At 42.6% G+C, this 19,655-nt stretch overlaps 1 protein-coding gene across 1 annotated transcript in view; it reads left to right on the forward strand.

Annotated features, from left to right (window-relative positions):
- Positions 1 to 19,655, forward strand: part of LOC133349281 (collagen alpha-1(XXI) chain-like) — a 105,226-nt gene that overhangs the window by 70,595 nt on the left and 14,976 nt on the right. The window contains exons 23-26 of the mRNA XM_061562651.1: positions 3,169 to 3,204; positions 5,988 to 6,032; positions 11,586 to 11,618; positions 19,487 to 19,633. Of these exons, the coding sequence (XP_061418635.1) occupies positions 3,169 to 3,204; positions 5,988 to 6,032; positions 11,586 to 11,618; positions 19,487 to 19,633 (261 nt within the window). The remainder of the gene's footprint in view (positions 1 to 3,168; positions 3,205 to 5,987; positions 6,033 to 11,585; positions 11,619 to 19,486; positions 19,634 to 19,655) is intronic.

Genomic DNA, 19,655 nt, shown 5'->3' on the forward strand with positions numbered 1-19,655 from the left:
TCCATTGGCTTCAGGTTGTCGAACGAATACATTATAAGATCGCATTCATTGCACACAAAGTGTTTACCACACATGAACCACAATACTTTGCTGATCTCGTCAAGGAGCATACACCATCACACAAACTCCGGTCATTCTCGTAGCGGCTTTTGGCTAGCCATCGATCAAAGATGGTCACTGCGTTGTGCGCTTTCAGATGCGCTTCTGCTGCTGTCCGGAATGCTATTGCATCCGATATTAAGAAGCTACTAGAGCCACGCACTTTTAAATATAGATTGAAAACTAGTGTCTTGAGGACTGCTTTTGTGTTTAGTTCATTGTCCTTCCCCCGCACCTCCGATTATCACGGTAGGATCCATAAGGTGTGAAATAAGTTCAACAGACACGCATGAAATTGGATTTGAGCCTGACTTCTGCCTTACACTTTATTCTGTATGAGGATCGGTGGGTTTAGCAGTGACATCTGCTGTAAATCAGGTGATCTGACCATTATGTTGTCAGACAGACCTACATTGGTCTCAGTTTGTTTTCCCAGCAACCAATTGAGAGCTGCCTTAAAGTTTATCTGGCTTGCTTTTCCAGGTTTTAACCCTTTTAATATAAGACACACCACACATCTTATTTTACGTACTTATGGTTAATACCAGTTTCTGAGTGCTCATTAATTCAGGAGGTTGCATATAACTGCAACAATTGGGTGTTCTTATGAAGTCTAAAAACACATAGATTATTTGCTTGGAAATGTTTCGTACAGTTCTTCCTAATCACATTTCTGCCCCTTCTGGTTTAATTTTGCACTCTCCTTGTGAAAGAATTACGTTTTCCAACGCTGGTACATTTGTGAGATGGCCTTAACTGTGTTGTTTGCATATGTTCTGTTTGCGTTGACAGTCTTGTTTAACGACGATGTGTACAAATTAATATTCCCTGTTGATTCTCTCTGTTGCTCTACGTGCGTTTGGTCTGCAGCAATGCACTTCACTTTTGTCACCCGTTGATCCAGGTCACCGTCGCAAATGGGACTCGTTTTCTCACTCAGTTCCCACGAGTGGGAGAAAAGGGGAGTGGGGGAAAGGGGCAAAGACCCCTCACCCCCATGCCCCCTTCCCCCTCTGAGACTCATAAAATTGGTAGTATATCGATATTTACCAAGAAAATATACATTTCGTGTCTTTTTTTTGCATTAACTTAGGGCCCTATTGAAAAACACATTTTTAAAAAAAATCTCAGGCCCACATCCCATGGGCAGTTTCTAGATTCGCCTCTGGTTCTCACGTGACGAAAATGAAGTCTAACAACCTTATTTAGTTTAACCGAGGCATCGTCGATGGCGAATGCGGAATATTGGGAGTGACTGAGTGGCTCAGGCGTCTGAGCACTGGACCGGCACTGATGAGGCCCTGGGTTCATATTCTGGGCAACCCACCTGTGACTAAAGCCACGTGTTCAAATGTAGCGAGCCGGTCGTCTCAGCCAGGTCACCAGTAGCTTCAGACACACACAAAAACTGCCATTATATTTGGCAAAATTCCAGCTCTTAAACTGGCAAAATGAAAAACTTTCATTTGACTGCCAGGTGCCAAGCATCCCTGTTGCAGGCTCTATGGGAACATGCAGTGTCCAGAGTGTAGAAACTAGGTCAATTGGAGGAGTCGAATTCCGAACTGATATTCTCAGTAACATAGCCATGATAGCTCATCCAGAATATAATTAGCGAGAAAGATAAAATCTATTTGGTAAAATGAAGAGGCCCCTTTTAAGGAGGTTGTGTAGTAAAGAAGCTGGTGGTAGAAATTACTTATTTTTGTTCAAATGAAATATGTTTATTCATCAAATAAACAGTATTCTTGTCGGCTAAAGGTGTGCTTTTTAGCTGAGCTTATACATAATCATTGCCTTTTAATGTAATATGTATTTGAAGGTTGTGTCGTACAATGAAAATGGAAAGATAACATCCTAATATTAATCTGGAAGATTCAAATGGCCAGATTGCGTTCATTGTCTGAGGAACATATGTGCATCGGTTTGACAAAAAAAAACATATGGCTACCCGATTCAGCATTCATATATACGGTGTGTGAAAAATCCGAGCATGTGTTTAATTTTTCATGGCACGAACAGTTCAGCGATGAGATGTGCAATATATTTTTGTAATGTTTTCTTGTTGTAAAATAATGAAGTCAAGCGAGGAGGGCAGGCTTGGTAAGAAACGAAGAGAGCCACGCACTTTAATGTGTGATGAAGTACACTGCCAAAATTAGTGCAGTCAATGGCTGGAAATATGAGGCAATCAGCATCATTTATTGAAGCCTCCGCATTGGGCGCTCGTTACAGGGAGGTTTTGACATGCAGAGCGAATGCAAAACAAGAACACCAGGAGCATACCCCAAACCACACATTGGCTCTCGCCCTGTGATGTATTTTGTTGTTGTTGTTAGGCTTCCATGCATTGACGAACCTTTTTCCTGCCCTTGCAGTTGAAATTGGTCACATGTCGAAGAATTCCAAAACAAGCCATGACCACAGATACGCATGTGTGTGTGCCTTCTTCATCCCCATCCATGTCCCTCCCGCACCTCCCGACCCTCAATCCATGCTCCTTCTAAACTCAATATCTGTGGGATGGAATATTAGAATTGTAACACAACTAACCTGAAAATCCCATCGTCGCCTCTGTCAAAAGGTGCGATATTGCAAAAAGGATGATGACATTCCAGCACATAGGGCAATTTTGAGTTAATTTCAATGCCCCATGTAGTTTATTTGGTTTTGAATGCGATGGTGAAATATGTTTTCCCCAACAGAGAACACAAGTGACGTTCATTCAATGTCGATTTAAAAAAAATGTAATACAATTATGAGTTATTACAACTCTCCTTTAAAATTATCTACCAAAAAGCAGTGACTTTTCACTTAAATGCCAAGCATTTGTTTTCTATAAAATGCAAAACATTGCACAGTTTTTACATGTTTAATAGTAATTTACATACGAGGGAAGCTGCCACAATAAACGCAGTCTTCTGCACGATTGTGCGCAGGTTGTCTCGTAGTCGCGTAATTTTTGAGTTTTCAGTTTTAATTGTAGCTCAACAATGACTTCACGATTATATGTTTGTACCGAGTACTGCCCGTATTATCGGATGAATAGGCTACACTTTGTTGTTTCAGGGTGAGAAAGGAGAGGCAGGATTGCCTGGCCACCAAGTAAGTTTTCTTGTTGTTGCCTATTCGTCTATTCGACCACGTGTGCGTTTTCAGGAAAACGTGTGTGTGTTTGTTTGCTTGCATAATGGTGTTTGCCAAGATGCCTTGTACCAACAGTCTAAAAGGCTTTGCAGTGCAACGTCGCCATATATCCCAACTGTCACGCATCTGCTCTGACTAATTAACTTTCCAAACCCAGCCCAGTATTTGTGCACGGTGTAAATTGTCATTATCTGCACATACATCTGACCTTTTCACACGCAGTAGTACATTCTTACTTCTACGCAGGGGCGGTTTCTTCATTAGGGCGATTGGGCGACGCACCACCAATGTCATTCAACCACAGAGTCACGCTAGCCGTCACTGTGCCTCTGGATATAGTCCAATCAGCGTCATGTCACGTTCTGTGGAGTACCGCCTCTTTTTGGGCGATTTCACTCCGGCTGAGAATCTCCCCGAGTAGCCCCATAGACTTACATTCAAAGATGTTTTTTTTCGAACGGGGGGCGATGCAATGCATTCTCTATGGCTTCCGGGAGGGCTCGCACTAACGTGCTTACGTCATCATACGTAAGGACGTTTCATCCAACAAAATTATTTGTCGCCACCTAGTGGAATCTTTAATAAAAGAAACTTGAGTGGATTGTATTAATAGTGAGTATAGAAACAAACAAGATGTATTGTAAGAGTCACTTTATTTTTCATTAATATTAAAGAAGTGAAGTTGCCTTTACATGCTTAAGCTGTTAATTTATCCATTGCATGGGTGGACCTTATCCTTATCAATCATCCAGACATTTGCCCCCCCCTGAGAGATTTTGCAGGAGCTGCCACTGCTTCTACGTATATTTCAGGAACTATAGATCAAAATCAAAAGTTGCATGGTCAAACATTCAAAACAGTTTGCACTTTTAATTCCCCCCTTTAGCCTATTTTTAACATGGTGTACAGATAATTGTGATTAGATTTTCACATATACGATCTTTTTACATATCTGCCTATAGTTCAGTCCCCGGCGAGTTGGGATATGTGTCATTGCAATAATAGCATAAAGTTTATAATACAAAGAGGTAGCTATGTGTTTATATCTCCAGCTGTATGTTAGGCAGTGATAATGCATGATAGGCAATGATAATGCATGATATGCAATGATAATACATGATAGGCAATGCTAATGCATGATAAGCAATGATAATGCATGATAGGCAATGATAATACATGATAGGCAATGATAATGCATGATAAGCAATGATAATGCATGATAGGCAATGATAATGCATGATAGGCAATGATAATACATTACATTATGGCAATAACGTTCCAGCCCAGCATTTGAGAGGGTATAAAACAAACTTGGCAGATATATTTTTTAAAATCTCAAAATATTATATATCCTATGCATAAACAGAAGAATTGCAATTTTAAAGCATGTATGATCGGTTTTATTTTATTATTTGAAAACATCTTTACATTTTGTAGGAATAGTGACCAACATATTACTTTCACAAAATTCACAGCAGCTGCAGAGCCTTGTTTAAGAACCTCAGAAATCGAATTACAGTAATTCCGTTCATATTTAATTAATGTTTCATTACACAACCAAAAACTCGCATGGGATGCAGCGAATCTACAAGCCGTGATGATTGACCAGTTATATGAAACGTAATTTGCTCAAAATAAGTTTCCCTAAAATTGTTATGGATGAAAGGCACTCGAAATTGCAACTGCTCAGGGCTAGAAAGTTTTCAGTAGCTATCAGCATCAGTCTAGTGCTCCTCCGGATACCATTAGTGGAACATACAAACATCTGTCTTTTACAAGGTTGTTGTTGGTATGGCTTTAGGCAGGCATGCATCATTTTACTTAAGCAGCATCAATAATGTCTGTGTATGTCACGTGTAGCCACGAAGGTTATTTTGTCATGAAGCCATTAGGGTGACATTTGTTTAAATAGTTTTAGGACTTATGCTAAACATACACTGAAATCAACAGTCATATATATTATACATATCAAATGATAGAATATATAGTGACCCAAAAGTAAGTTAACCAAGATATCCTCTAAATAAAAAACCTAAAAAAACTATTGATTTAACTGGTCAGTTCCGTCTGTATGGGATCGTGTTTCCCCCTCACACGTGTGTGTGTTTTTTCGGGTGCTCCAGTTTCCTTCCACATGTAAATGCTCATGACTTTGTCAATAACATCTTAATATATAGAGGACCTCAGAGCATGGGCAATTGTTAGTGCCTGCTTATCGTGTGGCTGCTTCCCTGCTTGCCTGAGCTTCCTCGCGTATGTAAGTCATTCTCTCCCTCTCCACGAGAGTGAACAAATACTGTGCACGTTACGAGTTGAAATTATATATTACAAAATTATATAATAATCCACAACTCCGATTAGCACGGTTGGCTACGTATGGTGCGAAAGAAGTACAACATACAGTAATGATAGTAACATTAATAATTTTGATGTAGGTAAGTCAAACAGTTCTTGAAGAAATTTGCAACAGTGTCAGACATGCTGAACATGACACAGTACAACCTGACCACGTTTTGGACGGATTTAATTTCGTGTTAAAAGCATTACAATGCAAAAGCTGTCCTCTGTAGAGATGCAGTGTATCACAAAGCCGTGCCCATCATTATCCAGTCTGTTATTCGCTGCAGAATAGTGCTTTCAGACCAATACGAGTTTGGAGCGTGTGTTTGTCATGTACATTCTGTGTATCAATCATTGCTGAGCCATTTCATTGCCACGAATATTTTGCATTTTCCCCTCAGGGAGACAGAGGCATCCAAGGGTCATACGGATTGTCAGGAGACAAGGTGAGGTGGTTTATGTTATTATCATCTTCAGACGTGAACAATCCACTGCTGGATGAAGGCACCCCCCTCATCCCCCCTCATCCCCATCCCCCCTCATCCCCATCCCCCCTCATCCCCATCCCCCCTCATCCCCATCCCCCCTCATCCCCATCCCCCCTCATCCCCATCCTCCCTCATCCCCATCCCCATCCCAAACGGTCAAGCAACAAAGCAGGGATTGTTATTTTTTTATTTTAAATTCATAATTGTATTCTTTTATTCACAAAAAAAATTACTTCATATATTCCCTAAAACCCCAAAGATGTAAAAGATAACACTCCATTTTGCCTATGATATAAATACCTTTCATTTATTTTCTTCAACCTAATCCTTTACCGATTTATTCCCAATAGATTGTTTTTATCTAATGTACCACAGTTGTTATTACTTTATGTTGACGGATGAGACGGACATTCCTCAATTAAATCCTTCCACAGGCAAAAATTTGTTTAATAAGGGAACCAAAATGTTGTTTTATATCAGCTCATTTGTGAAGGGACTGCATCAGACTCGAATAGAAGCAGCCATGGTGTAATAGTTCGCACATTCTTCGACTTGCACTCCCCTGGTCGCGGGTTTAATCTCCTGGCACAGCAGTTGAAGTTTCAGTGACGATTCTTAAAGCCCTCCTCCTCGGTCCACCCAGCAGTTGAGAAACACGCGTTGAGAGTATTTGGCTGCTATACATTTCCACGTGGTAAGCCACTTCGTTGAGCTATCATTTGTGGCCAGGTTGGTTCTGAAAAAGAGCGATATAGCTCAGTGGACTTTGTCTGGAATAGGAGGCCAAATATCCGATGGAGGGGCCCTCTCGAGCTCCCTCTTGTGGAGACCTTGCAAGGCACTTGCAGGGCTGCACCTTTGCCTTGTAATGTATTCCAAAGTAAATGGAACTTTAGAATGTGACATGCAGTAATCCAGCCATGTTGATAAAAAAAAACATTGAATTGACAGTCCACATACCTTGAAACCTGCTGTTCATAAGCCTGCACTGATGATTTGTTAAATAAGCTGAGGGACTTGCACTGGTCGTAGGCTATTTCCCAAACATGAAGTCAGCCAGCCAGAGGCCACCAAGTATTCTGGATGTGCTGAGTTCTCGTATGTTGACAACGTAAAGGTGACACTCAGCTGCAGTGCTAAACATTATCCAGTAATCCCCGTATATATATCTGTTCCCTCTCGAGCGCGAGGCCGTCATAGTGTTGTAACGCTCACTGTTGTGAAGAATAGGTGGTATATTTAGTGACGTCATCGAAGGGGCTAAATTATTTAAAGTTAATATGTAAATATTGCGCACGGCAGTGATTCATTGCCCATCCATTTGATCGATTCACACGATTCAGGGTTGCTACTCCATTTCAGGATCAATTCTGTCTTAGCTGTGCTTGGGCGCTCTTCTCATTGCTTCGTTTTCTGTCACATTTGTAAAGAACTGCTCACACTGCGAGAATATACACTACATCAGCATATACTCGCATTTAATTTGAATACGTTTTAAATAATCTATTCTCGTGCACACAACATTACCTGTGTATTGGGTTAAATTCAGGCGCACACTGGACTTTGGAGGCAACACTATGTATTAGCTAACACCACAGCTAACAACACTTAGCATCACGACTTGAGGTGGTGGCCAGCTTTTGCTAACTTAGCTAACCCACGGGGGTACTACAGCACTGGACCAGGACAGCCCAACACGCTGCCTGGTCCACTAGCGGAGATCGGACAGCTTCATCCCAGAGTTGACCCAGCAGCATAGCAGAACAGCCCCACTCTCCGTCTACCCCCCCACTTATAACCACTCCGGCGTGGCCGGCTCCGCCCCAGGTCACGCTGCCCTTCCCGATCCCCTTCCCGATCCTTTGGGAAGGCCCGAGCCCCCAACCACGTGACCCCCCTGGGGCCCCTGGCCCCCCTTTATCCGGTCACGTGTCCTGTGGGGTTTACGCAGAGTGTCACGGCCCGACACGACCCCCGTGACACCTGCCTACAGCACCCATACGGAGCCAATACAGTAGTGTCGTTCTACTACACTGCACCTGCACCGTGGATATTAACATAATCATTAGTCTGGAATTATGCGTGGTTTACGTGCCGAATAAATATAAATCAAGAATGCCCCTTCAAATTAGATTTTTTTCCTCGTTTTGAAACAACTTATATTCCAATTGCACTATACGAGCCATGAGAAGAAATCTGTGAATAGAGCTGCATGTAAAATGTCTTCAAAAGGCCACTCTTAATCAACACCCTACGGTACTCCTTCATTCTCTGTAAATCGTGTGCTGCACATCAGGAATTTGATATACATGGCATCATGGTACAAATTTGCGAAATATTTAAAACTCCTCCCACATACTAAAATTGGGGAAAACCATGTTGCAACAGTTGTAGACAGGTGCTGCTTTTGCACGTTGTTTCCACAGAGGTACAGCTGGCACTGGGGTGCCCTTGGCAAGACTGCAGCAGGGAATTGGAATGGTTGAAACAAGATGTGATATGAGGCGCTTTGAGTTGCTTATGTGTTTAAGTGCCCTATAAATACAAATATGAATTTATACATGAAGGATAATAGAAATGTCGTGCTCAGAAAGTAGTCCGGAAACGATCAGCACAAAGGCAACTTTAAGTTGCTTGAGTTTTTTTTTGGTGAACTGTCTGAGACAATGAACATTCCACGCTTTAGAATCTCAAAGTTATCTCGTGCAGCTTCCTGAGTTGAAATCCAGCATCTTAGTGGCGCTGTGTTATTCTTCGGACATAGTCATCACTGAGCTTCCTCTACTCAGAGACATTTTAGCAAGTTGTGCCATTGTTTCATTTTGCGAGATGGGAACACTTCATTGTTAATAAAATTAAACAATTATACTTCCCCAACTTTCTAGAAGAGTATTACTTTTCTTGGTGAGATGCGCTGCTAGAGGTGTATGCATGTTTTGCATAATTAGATTCGATTCTAAATTTCATTTCACTACTACCTTCACTACTGCTGATTTTGCATGTATTTTGCAGCAATATTTTATCGGTGAACTCAGAAGGGTTTAAATATTCATAGGTAATTCATAAATCATAGCATGCCTCGCAAACATGCAGCTGTTACCTAGAAGCTTTTTTGGGCAGCCCTTTCTCACTGCTCGTGGGGCCCAGTTTCCCTCATTTAAAAAGTCCTTTGCGGGCACACGTTTGCAACTTCCCTCCAAGCATCTTTTATTAATGCACAATTGATTAAAAAAATATGTCAATATATTTTTCTACGAATGAATATTTTTGCTTTTAAGCTGTAGAATATGTGTTTGTATTGCTTTTATACAATGGTGGGCAAGATTCTGCTATCATGAAATGGTTCGCAGACTAAATTTTAAGATTCTGAGGTTGCAGGTTTGACCTCCTGGCAAGAATGTTGCAACAACGTTGCAAGTTTCTTCGATTCCCCACCCTCTCTCATTTTGCTGTCCCACTCATCAGTATGAATGGGTAGTCCTGTAGGCTGTGTGTGGTGGGGGCAAAGCGTGGGTCCTGCTACTTCTTCCGATATGTCGAGCCCACGGGTCGGCAACCCTGCGCCTTCGGAACCGCATGCGGCTCTTGAAGGGCTGCATTGCAACTCTTGAAATATGAAGTTTTTTTTTTACCGAATTTGAAAAAAATGTCTCTTGTTATTTTGGTTGTCGAAGCCCTGGCCATGGGAGTCCAGTTTACCATGGAAGTCCAGTTCACCATGGGAGTCCAATTTACCACGAAAGTCCAGTTCACCATGGGAGTCCAATTTACCACGGAAGTCCAGTTTACCATGGAAGTCCAGTTTAACATGGGAGTCCAGTTTACCACGAAAGTCCAGTTCACCATGGGAGTCCAATTTACCACCGAAGTCCAGTTTACCACGAAAGTCCAGTTCACCATGGGAGTCCAATTTACCACCGAAGTCCAGTTTACCACGAAAGTCCAGTTCACCATGGGAGTCCAATTTACCACCGAAGTCCAGTTTACCACGAAAGTCCAGTTCACCATGGGAGTCCAATTTACCACCGAAGTCCAGTTTACCACGAAAGTCCAGTTTACCATGGGAGTCCAGTTTACCACCGAAGTCCAGTTTACCACGAAAGTCCAGTTCACCATGGGAGTCCAATTTACCACCGAAGTCCAGTTTACCACGAAAGTCCAGTTCACCATGGGAGTCCAATTTACCACCGAAGTCCAGTTTACCACGAAAGTCCAGTTCACCATGGGAGTCCAATTTACCACCGAAGTCCAGTTTACCACGAAAGTCCAGTTCACCATGGGAGTCCAATTTACCACCGAAGTCCAGTTTACCACGAAAGTCCAGTTCACCATGGGAGTCCAATTTACCACCGAAGTCCAGTTTACCACGAAAGTCCAGTTCACCATGGGAGTCCAATTTACCACCGAAGTCCAGTTTACCACGAAAGTCCAGTTCACCATGGGAGTCCAATTTAGCAACATCACGAAGGACTGCTTCGTGATGTTGCTTATTGATGATCACCGTCTTGCATTCACATGGTATTGCGGCTCTTGATTTTTTTTTTACCAAGTATGAAAAAAAATGTCTCTTGTTATTTTGGTTGCCGACCCCTGGTCTTGCCAGTGTCGACAAATAAGCCATATAACCTCCAGACAAGCTCTAGCGCTCCCTTAAGTGCCAACAGTAGTGTAAGCAAATAATTGCAGGGCTGCACCCTTACCGTTGATATAATGACAGTTTCCTATTATTTATTAAAACATTGCTTCAAATAATGAATTCTACAATAAAAGGTATCCTTTTTTCACGGACGTTTTTTTTTATTTAAAAGTGTTTATTATTAGGAAGCTACTGGAGCCATACACTTGTAAATCTTGCTTGAAATCTCATTTCTTTACAACTGCTTTTTGTTTTCAGTTGTACTTGCGCCACACCTCCCGATTAGCACGGTTGGCTACGTGCGGTGCGAGTTAAACTTACATAAATACATACAAAAACGTAATACACCGCAACAACAAGCATTTTTCTACCTAAAGAAACGGAAGGAACATTGGACCGATGCTCAGATTCATAGACGAATATCTATTCTTCAGCTTACAATACCTGCAAAAAATTGCATGGCTAAGAATCGATGTTTTTTGTTCAAGATATTACGTAACGAATTGATACTTGAGTTGCAACCCCGAATCATGAAAATGTATTGAATTGTGACTGAAGCAAATTGTTACAGTGCTGCTATAAACACCTCACATTGATTTCACAAATGATGCATACAGTAAAATAAGTGTGAGAAAGTCATGAAGTGCATGTATACGCACCTAGGTTTTCTTCTGTTTTCAAGATAATCATTTAATTATCCTCACATGTTTGTTTTTAAAACAGTTAATCCAAATTTAGTTGCTGGCATCTCTGCAATACCTATGTTGACTATGTTGTTCTTGTAAACCACTTTTTTATATCTCAATGGACCCTTTTCATGCTCAAATAAAAATTTCATTGATTTTTTTTGTTTAAGACTGCATTTGTTTTCCCAGGGAGACAGTGGACCTACAGGACCCAAGGGAGAGGTGAGAAATGTGGCATTAATGCCAATACGAGGTGGTGCTCTTGTGCCAAGTTTCGTGAAAGCCTGTGTCAAAAGCCACGAAGAGCAGTCAAACTGGAAGATATGCTCTTCCCATTTAATACTTGTAGGCACGCATATACCTACATGCATGTGTGTATGTATGAAAAACTGTTTATCATTTAATAGAAGACAAATTGTATGACATCTGTATTATTCAAGATTTGGCCATTTGGCTCAGAGGCTCAGGGTCACGTGGCGCAAAGGGTCAGAACCATGAGCTGAGAGGCGGGGTTTGAATCCAGGCAGGCAGCTTTAGCATTCCCTAACATGGGGGGGGGGGGGACATGTGGGGGGGTGGAAAGGGGGTTACACTTCCCCCATGGAGTTGCGAATGGAATATTCATGTCATCGCAAACCATCGATAACACAGTAAGGGTAAAAATGGGTGTAAAGCACAACAAATGCAGTTCTAAAGATACATGATGATTGCTCTTGTAACTTATTAAATAAATATTGACTTAAAGCTTTCGTGACTGCAGGAATTAATACTTTTTGGGTCTTTCGGTAAAGTCACGTAGATAGAAAAATAATAATACAAAATCACGACGTTTCGATCGCAACACAAGCAATCGTCTTCAGGTGAAAACATACAGCAGACGGACTGCTGAGGCAGGAAGAAATGTAGCGAGAGAACTACTGCAGCCAAAGGTTATAAAGGTTTTAGATGGGTACAACCCAAGGGTAAGTGGGCGGGGCTAGAGATGGAAATTGCAAGTAAATGTAAGATCGCAGAGCAAGGTATACCCCGGCTATTGTCTTGTTAGAGATTAGCATATCAATCTGTTAATGTAACCCCATAGCTACGGTGCTGAATAAGCCATTGCATTGCTCGAGATGGGAGATTAGCATGTCAATGTGAGACGGCTCCCGCTGCAGCGGCTGTGTTAATGAGACACATTCAGCCGATTATACAACGAGCGCCACCGCCGCATCGAGGGAAAGGGGAGCAGCAGCTATGTTAGTTAGACATTTAGCCTGTTAATGTAAATATATTTAACAAGTTAATGTAACTCAGAGAGTCGGAAATAACTGCTAACATATGCAGGTAGGATGGAAGCATCACAGCCAGTTATGACATTACCTGGTTAATAACGTCCTTCCAATGATTGCTCAGTTTGTACCCATCTTCTCGTTGAAATTGTCTCTGTGTTTATATATCTGGATGGCTTCATGAACAAATCTTTGTTGATAGCCAGTGGGTTTGCATAGTACCTGTGTCTTGGAGTAATACATTTCATGTGTGCCCACAGCATTAAAAAAAACAATGATCAGCCACGGCAGAGGTGTTGGACCTACCGTGTCTCAGATTTGCCTTGTGTTCGTGAACACGGTCTGAGTCATGTCGCCTAGTTTCCCCAATATAACTACTGCCGCAGACACAGCTTAGTTTGTAGACGCCGGGGTATTGCATGTCAGGGATCACATCCTTCACAGATGGGATCAAATCACAAATGTTATGTACTGTGTTGAATCGGACCTGGATCTTGTGTTTGCTCATGATTTTGGAAATCTTTTTGGTGACCCTTGCTATGTATGGCAAGGTGATGGTTTTGATTGGGTCCTCAGGTGGTTCTCTCCCATCCGTGTGGGTGGCTTTCATGTAGACAGTGTCACAATGAGCCATCTAGTCTCTTTTCGAGGAAAACATTCGAGAATGGTAACTTGCCATCCTTTTCCAATCCCATGGTGAATTTGATGGCTGGGTGTATAGAATTGATGTGGTTGAAGAATTGGTTCAGAGCTGGCAGGCCATGTGGCCAGATGACGAACGTGTCATCTACGTATCTCTTCCACAAGGAAGGACGTAGGATGGATGTCTGGATGGCATCTGTCTCAAAAATGTATATGAAAACATTGGCTACCACTGGAGATAAGGGAGCACCCATTTGGGGTACCGTCAACTTGTTTGTAGAATGTTCCATTCCAGGTGAAGTAAATGTTGGTGAGGCAGTGTCTCACCAGGGCCGGTACATCAGCATTCAGTCCTTGTTGGACCAAATCTTCAATGATTGCAATGGTCTCAGGCACAGGAACTTTGGTAAACAAAGAAACTACATCGAAGCTGACAAGCTAATCATCTGGAGATAGTGAGATGTCTTTAATTAGAGATACCAGGTGAGCCGAGTTGAGTACAGCTGAGGTGGTCTTGCCAGTGAATGGCAGCAAGGTCTCAGATAGAAATCGTGCCAGTTTGTAGGTGGGTGAGTCAATGGTGGAGACGATAGGATGGAGTGGTGTACCTTCTTTATGGATGTTTGGTAAGCCATAAAATCTGGGTGGTCGAGCAGCAAAGGGTTTTAGAGAGAGCTGCTTGGTTGGTTCGATTAAAGATGTCGAATCAGTGATGATATTGTTGGTTTTCATAACCAGGCGGTTGGTAGGATCTCTATTGATTTTAAAGAAAGTATCTTTAAACGTAAATCCACGTTTTACGTCACAGTACGTTTTATGTTGGCAGTATGAATTATCGCAATAAAGCATCTGAAGTGTTTTGGCCAACTTGTGTGTGTAGATCAGCAATTACAAACATTCAATATACTTTTCGATTTAAAGCTTTCGTGACTGCAGGGATTCATCTTCTTGGTTCTTTCGGTAAAGTCACGTAGAAGGGAAGTAATAAAATAATAAAAATAAAACATAATAAAATAATTCTCACGACGTTTCGGCCACAACGCAAGCAGCCGTCCTCAGGTGAAGACCAGGTCTGTCGGGTAGACAGCTGTCTGTCTCCCCGACAGACTAGTTCAGCACACCGGCGTATTGGAGAATGAAGCCACAACATTTAGAATTACTTACAATTGTAAAATTGTAAATGTTGTGGGTTTACTCTCTAACACACTGGTGTGCTGAACTAGTAACGAATTGGCAGATTTTTGTTTACGTGACAAACAAAACTACATTAATATTTTCACGGTCTAATCCCAAAAAACCTCTTATGGATAATATTGGTCGCGAAAGCGACCAATATTATCCATAAGAGGTTGCGAAAGCGACCAATATTATCCCACTCCGGACGATATCGTATTCTCTTGTCTTTATTCGTTCTTCTTTTACACAGCTCTCTCTATCTCTCACACCGCTGGGTTCCTTTTTCCCGTTACTCCCGTTACTCTCTATCGAGCGTGGCATTCGCTTGCTTTCCTTGCTCCCCCACACCGCTGGCTAACGGCGTCGGGAGACAGCCTCCGGCCTGCCACGTGGCCGCTGGCGTGCCGGAGGCACAAGACGTGGTCTCTCCTCCAAGCTCTTCACACTGACCACTAACTGTCTCTCTCTGCCCCTTATATCACCTGGCTCACGTGATGCCACGCAGCCAATTATAAGCCTCTCCCCTGGAACCTTCTAGAGGTTGCTATACAGCCCCAGGGCTACGCCCTTGGCTCGACGTCCTATTGGCTGCGGGCAGAGGCCGGCAGAGCCTTTCACCATCGCCCAGTTACCCCCGGGTGCATCCTCATATTACAAACATACTAGCTTGGTAAAGTATGGTAAAATTATCAGAATTAAAAATATGTATTTATACTGGAGGAGTCTGATGAGCAATGAAGCTCTTTTTCACAGACATCCAGTAGGGACGGGTTCGTGCGTTACAACAACAAACAAAAAAACACGATCGGAGTGCAAAGTATTGGAAAAGTAAACAAATCACTTAAAATATGCAAATAAAACGAAACTATTTTTTTTTATCTTACCAAGTAAAGCCCACTGACCTATGAGCTTATTTTTCAGAAGCGACCTTGCCACAAATGATAGCTCAACAAAGTGGCCTATCATGTGGAAATGCAAAGCAGCAAAATTATCTCAACGCATGTTTCTAAATGTGGAGGGGTAAAACTGGAGAAGCCGGAGGAAAAAGGAATATCCACGGGACCACAGAGATAACACGCAAACTCCAAATATACACACGTCAGCGTCGGGATCGGGATCTTGATCGAATCCCCGGCCTCCTGTATACCACGCGAGGAAGATCACGTCACACCACCGTGGCGCCCCTTAAATAAATAATAAATAACATGTAACTAAACTAAATATTAAATAAAAAAATAAGATTACGCAAGGAAATAAATAAATAACAAATAGTATTTGCTAATAAAGGAAATAAAAACAAATACATAATAAAACATTATCATGAAAAAACCTCTTGGTGTCTTTACTCTGGTTCTTTCGGCAGTCACGTAGGTATAAAATAAAATAAATAAAATCACGACGTTTCGGTCGCAAAACAAGCGTCACTCATCTTACCTATATAGCCTATTGTTACAGCAGCCCTTTTGCCCACTTCAGCAATTGTTTTCTGCTGTGGTTGTCCCACCTGATGACGGACACTTGTGTTGCGCCCGAAACGTCGTGATTTTATTTGTTTTATTTTCTACCCACGTGACTTTACCGAAAGAACCAAAGAGTATGGATCCCTGCAGTCGCGAAAACTTCAAATCTAGATTTATCCTTGGTGTCTTACACAGTCTTTTTTCAGCACTGGATTGACAAACAGGCTGTACAGAGCACGAGGCAGTGCTAATGACCAACGTGGCGACGTTTTTTGTTCCCCTTGTTCTCGCCTGCACCACTGCCGAGGGCCGGTCTCGCGCATTATTTTGTTTCTCGGCTGTCATTTTGCTTGGGACAGCAGCATCACACTGCCGCCTAGTGGAGCAAGCGTGTCATTGGGAATAGCGCCCCAAGTTGTGTGCTGTGCAGCTGTTGTTCGTGGCTCTTCATCTTAGTCGCACATCTACCGAGGGATTTGTTCCATTTGAGCATGCCTCATTGCTTCACCCTCTCGGCGATGGCTCTATTTTTAGATATATTTAATTACGTTTTATAATTACATCCGCAGTTCCAACCAAAAAAACGTAATTGGTTATATATCTGCAATTTAGTATCCAGTCAAATAAAGATTTGCATCACTGCTTGCCAATTACATCTGCGCCCTAGCAAATTGATCTCTTTGCACAATGGGTGAATTTATTCCACGAGGAGGATATCACAATCTAACAATCACTGTATTTTGCCACGTAATCAGTATCACTCTGTCACCCCCCCCTCCCCACTTTGTTTGTTCAAACTTGTGTATTTTTTATTCACTTTCTTCATAGCACCCGAAAGCCACACGTGTCGTGGTGTTTGGGATATAACTTGTTTAAATTCACTTAAGCGTGGTTTAATATTAGGTCCAACGGTGGCGTAGTGGACGAGGAAATGCGTTGTGAGCTCGGCGACCTGAGTTCAATTCCCGCCCGGCCGCAATGAATTCCAGTAGTGAGCGATATCTGAACGGGTTCTGGGCACCTGCTTTACCAAACCTGCACGTATACCAGCGTGGTAAAGTCTGGTAAACATCCCCCGTGACCAAACGGTGTGGTGGAGAGGCTTTCATCCAGCAGAGGATTGGTGAATGGCTGTGTATTATTTATTATATGTACATTATCTTCGATAGATTGCGTAAATATAAATGCGTCATGAAAACGCCCCACCACCCGACACAGCCAATTCGTCAGGTTTGTCACATAAGCAAGGTTTGTCACGTATACGTAAATTATATGCAATTATATGGATATACAGGGACTTCATTTGGCCTGGAAGCACTTAGGCACTCTTATTATTGCAAAAAAACGATGAAAGCACATGTATCTTCAGTGCCACTATCGAGTGCGTGTCTGTATGCATGATGCAAATGTTTATAAACCATATCTACGTTTGGAAGCACACATAAATTATGTGCGTGGGCATGTAGGAAGTCGTTTCAGTTTTATGATTTGAAAGAAAATGTATGTTATTTAGTTATGGTGTCCTTTTCTTTGGTACTGCAGTATTTGTACCACTTACATTAAAATACCAACTCGTGTTGTATTATTTATGCGGGTGCGTGTTGTGACCTGTAAACATATTTGGAATTCTGCGGGCAAATTGCAGTGCCTATTTCAATACTTCTACTAATGTAATACATATATCCGTAACAAATTTTCAATGAGCCGCAACTTTTTGCGGGACACATCCCTGCGTTGGGATGTTTTTTTCCCCCATTAAATTTCAAAGATCGTTTTGCCTCTACAAGGAAACTGAAGTACCCATTCGAAAGCCCACCTCGCACACGACTCAAACCCCCGACAGATGGGTTCATGAACTTAATCGCGGCATGCTGCCATCTCCTGTCAACCTTGCAGTTCAAATCGGCTGGACATCACACAGCAAGTGCACCTAAGTGTCCACAGAGTTGTTAAACCTAATCAAAACAACGCAGAGCTAAGTCATAGCCCAACTGCCCCCTCACCGCCCACGGCCTACACCGCCCGACAGTTTATGTGCCGGACTTGACACTCACAAGTTCATCGTCTGGTGGGCTCTATGAGAGAGCTTTTTCGTCTGTGTGTGGATGCGTAGCTGCAGTGGATCAGGCGCTGCGCTAAGAACCCAGGAATACGGTTTAAATTGCAGACCGTAAACATAAGTGGCAATGTAATCTTAGGTCGAAGCTTCTTTAAAGTGTGTAAAGACAAACGCTGGAAAGAGAAATTTGACCAGGCCTGATGCTGACCACACACACACCTCTTATGCTGGCTTTATTAAGTGTTTGCTAACAGCACTTGCCCGAACAGTCTAAACGGCTATATAGGGGTTATTTGATGTGTCTGTGTGTCCGTGGAGCGTTACTGAATTGGGTCATTCACTTTGCTACGATCCTGATGATCTGGATTCGATTCACAACTGTGGACATCGGCCGCAAATTATATCTGCATCTGTGGGTGCGCATTCACCAAGTCGACTCGGCATTGAATGATGCGTACCTTGTCCGGTGTGTCAACATCTCCATTGGGCAGACAAAGTTGGCCAAGCGTGGTGATGGTCACGCCACCCTCTTGTGTGTGCCACGTGGGCCTTCATAGGTGCTCGCACTTGCCCCATACAGCAGGGGAACTTAGGGCCCAATTCTTACCCTTCATACAGCCCATCAGAATTAGAATCCGATAAGCTATCAGGCTCTTTCTCGCAGATGTCCAGTAGGGGCGTGTAAGAACGTTACAATCGCGATGTGAAACCTACCATTTCGAAAAGGCCCACAACTGATATTAATCCATCTCTGCAAGCATCTTAGCCGCGCTTATCTGGTACGAGAGGGAAATATTTTCGACTTGGCTTCATTGTTTATAATGTTACCATGCTCATTCACGCGTTGTCTTGCGAGTACTTCTAAGCGCACAGTGAATCCATGTGGCCCTAGCATGATCAAAATGTAATGTCAACTATTGTGTGACCCACACAAGGTATTTGAAAGCCCTATCCTGCTCTCAGTAAGGAAAAGGTTCCTCACCTCTGATCTATAATCTGAGGTAAAAAAAAAACATGGAAAGATTGTTTTGTGTGTATGAAATATAAGAATAGGTTTTACCCCTTTCAGGCAATAAACAGGTGTTCCGATGTTCAAACCCTTTTTTTGCAAGGAATCAAGTCTGCATTACCCACACGTACTTTGGCAAAACATGCACACGTACTGGTGCAAAACAAACGTGCTCTGATAATATTTGCATTGTCTTTGAAACTGATTGGCCTACACCAGAGACAGTCTTCTTCATGGCCTTGTCTCATCAGTGTCAGACCAGAGAACGCCAAAAAGTGAACGGTACAAAGACAATGCCACACGTATCAGAGCAATTATAGCTCGCGTTGACCTGTTATATCATGGGACCTTTGCTGTTGTTGCGAGTATCAGAGTATGACAAATAAGAATAGGTTTTTACCCTTTCTGGTAAAACCTATTCGTATTTGTCTTGTGTGCGTTGGACTTGACGTGTGTGTGTGTGCGTTTTCAAGAGAGGAGAGCCTGGGCTGCCAGGGGAGAGGGGTCTGCATGGACATAAAGGGGACCCAGGCCCCGTGGGTAATTTGGGACCATCCGGCATCTCTGGCAGTACAGGGGGCAAAGGCCTCCCAGGATATCCAGGTCGCCAAGGCAGGCCGGTGAGTTCCGCGGGAGATTTCA

This window comes from Lethenteron reissneri, chromosome 29, assembly GCF_015708825.2.
Source record: "Lethenteron reissneri isolate LAM-NWPU_2019-01 chromosome 29, ASM1570882v1, whole genome shotgun sequence".
Lineage (NCBI taxonomy): Eukaryota > Metazoa > Chordata > Hyperoartia > Petromyzontiformes > Petromyzontidae > Lethenteron > Lethenteron reissneri.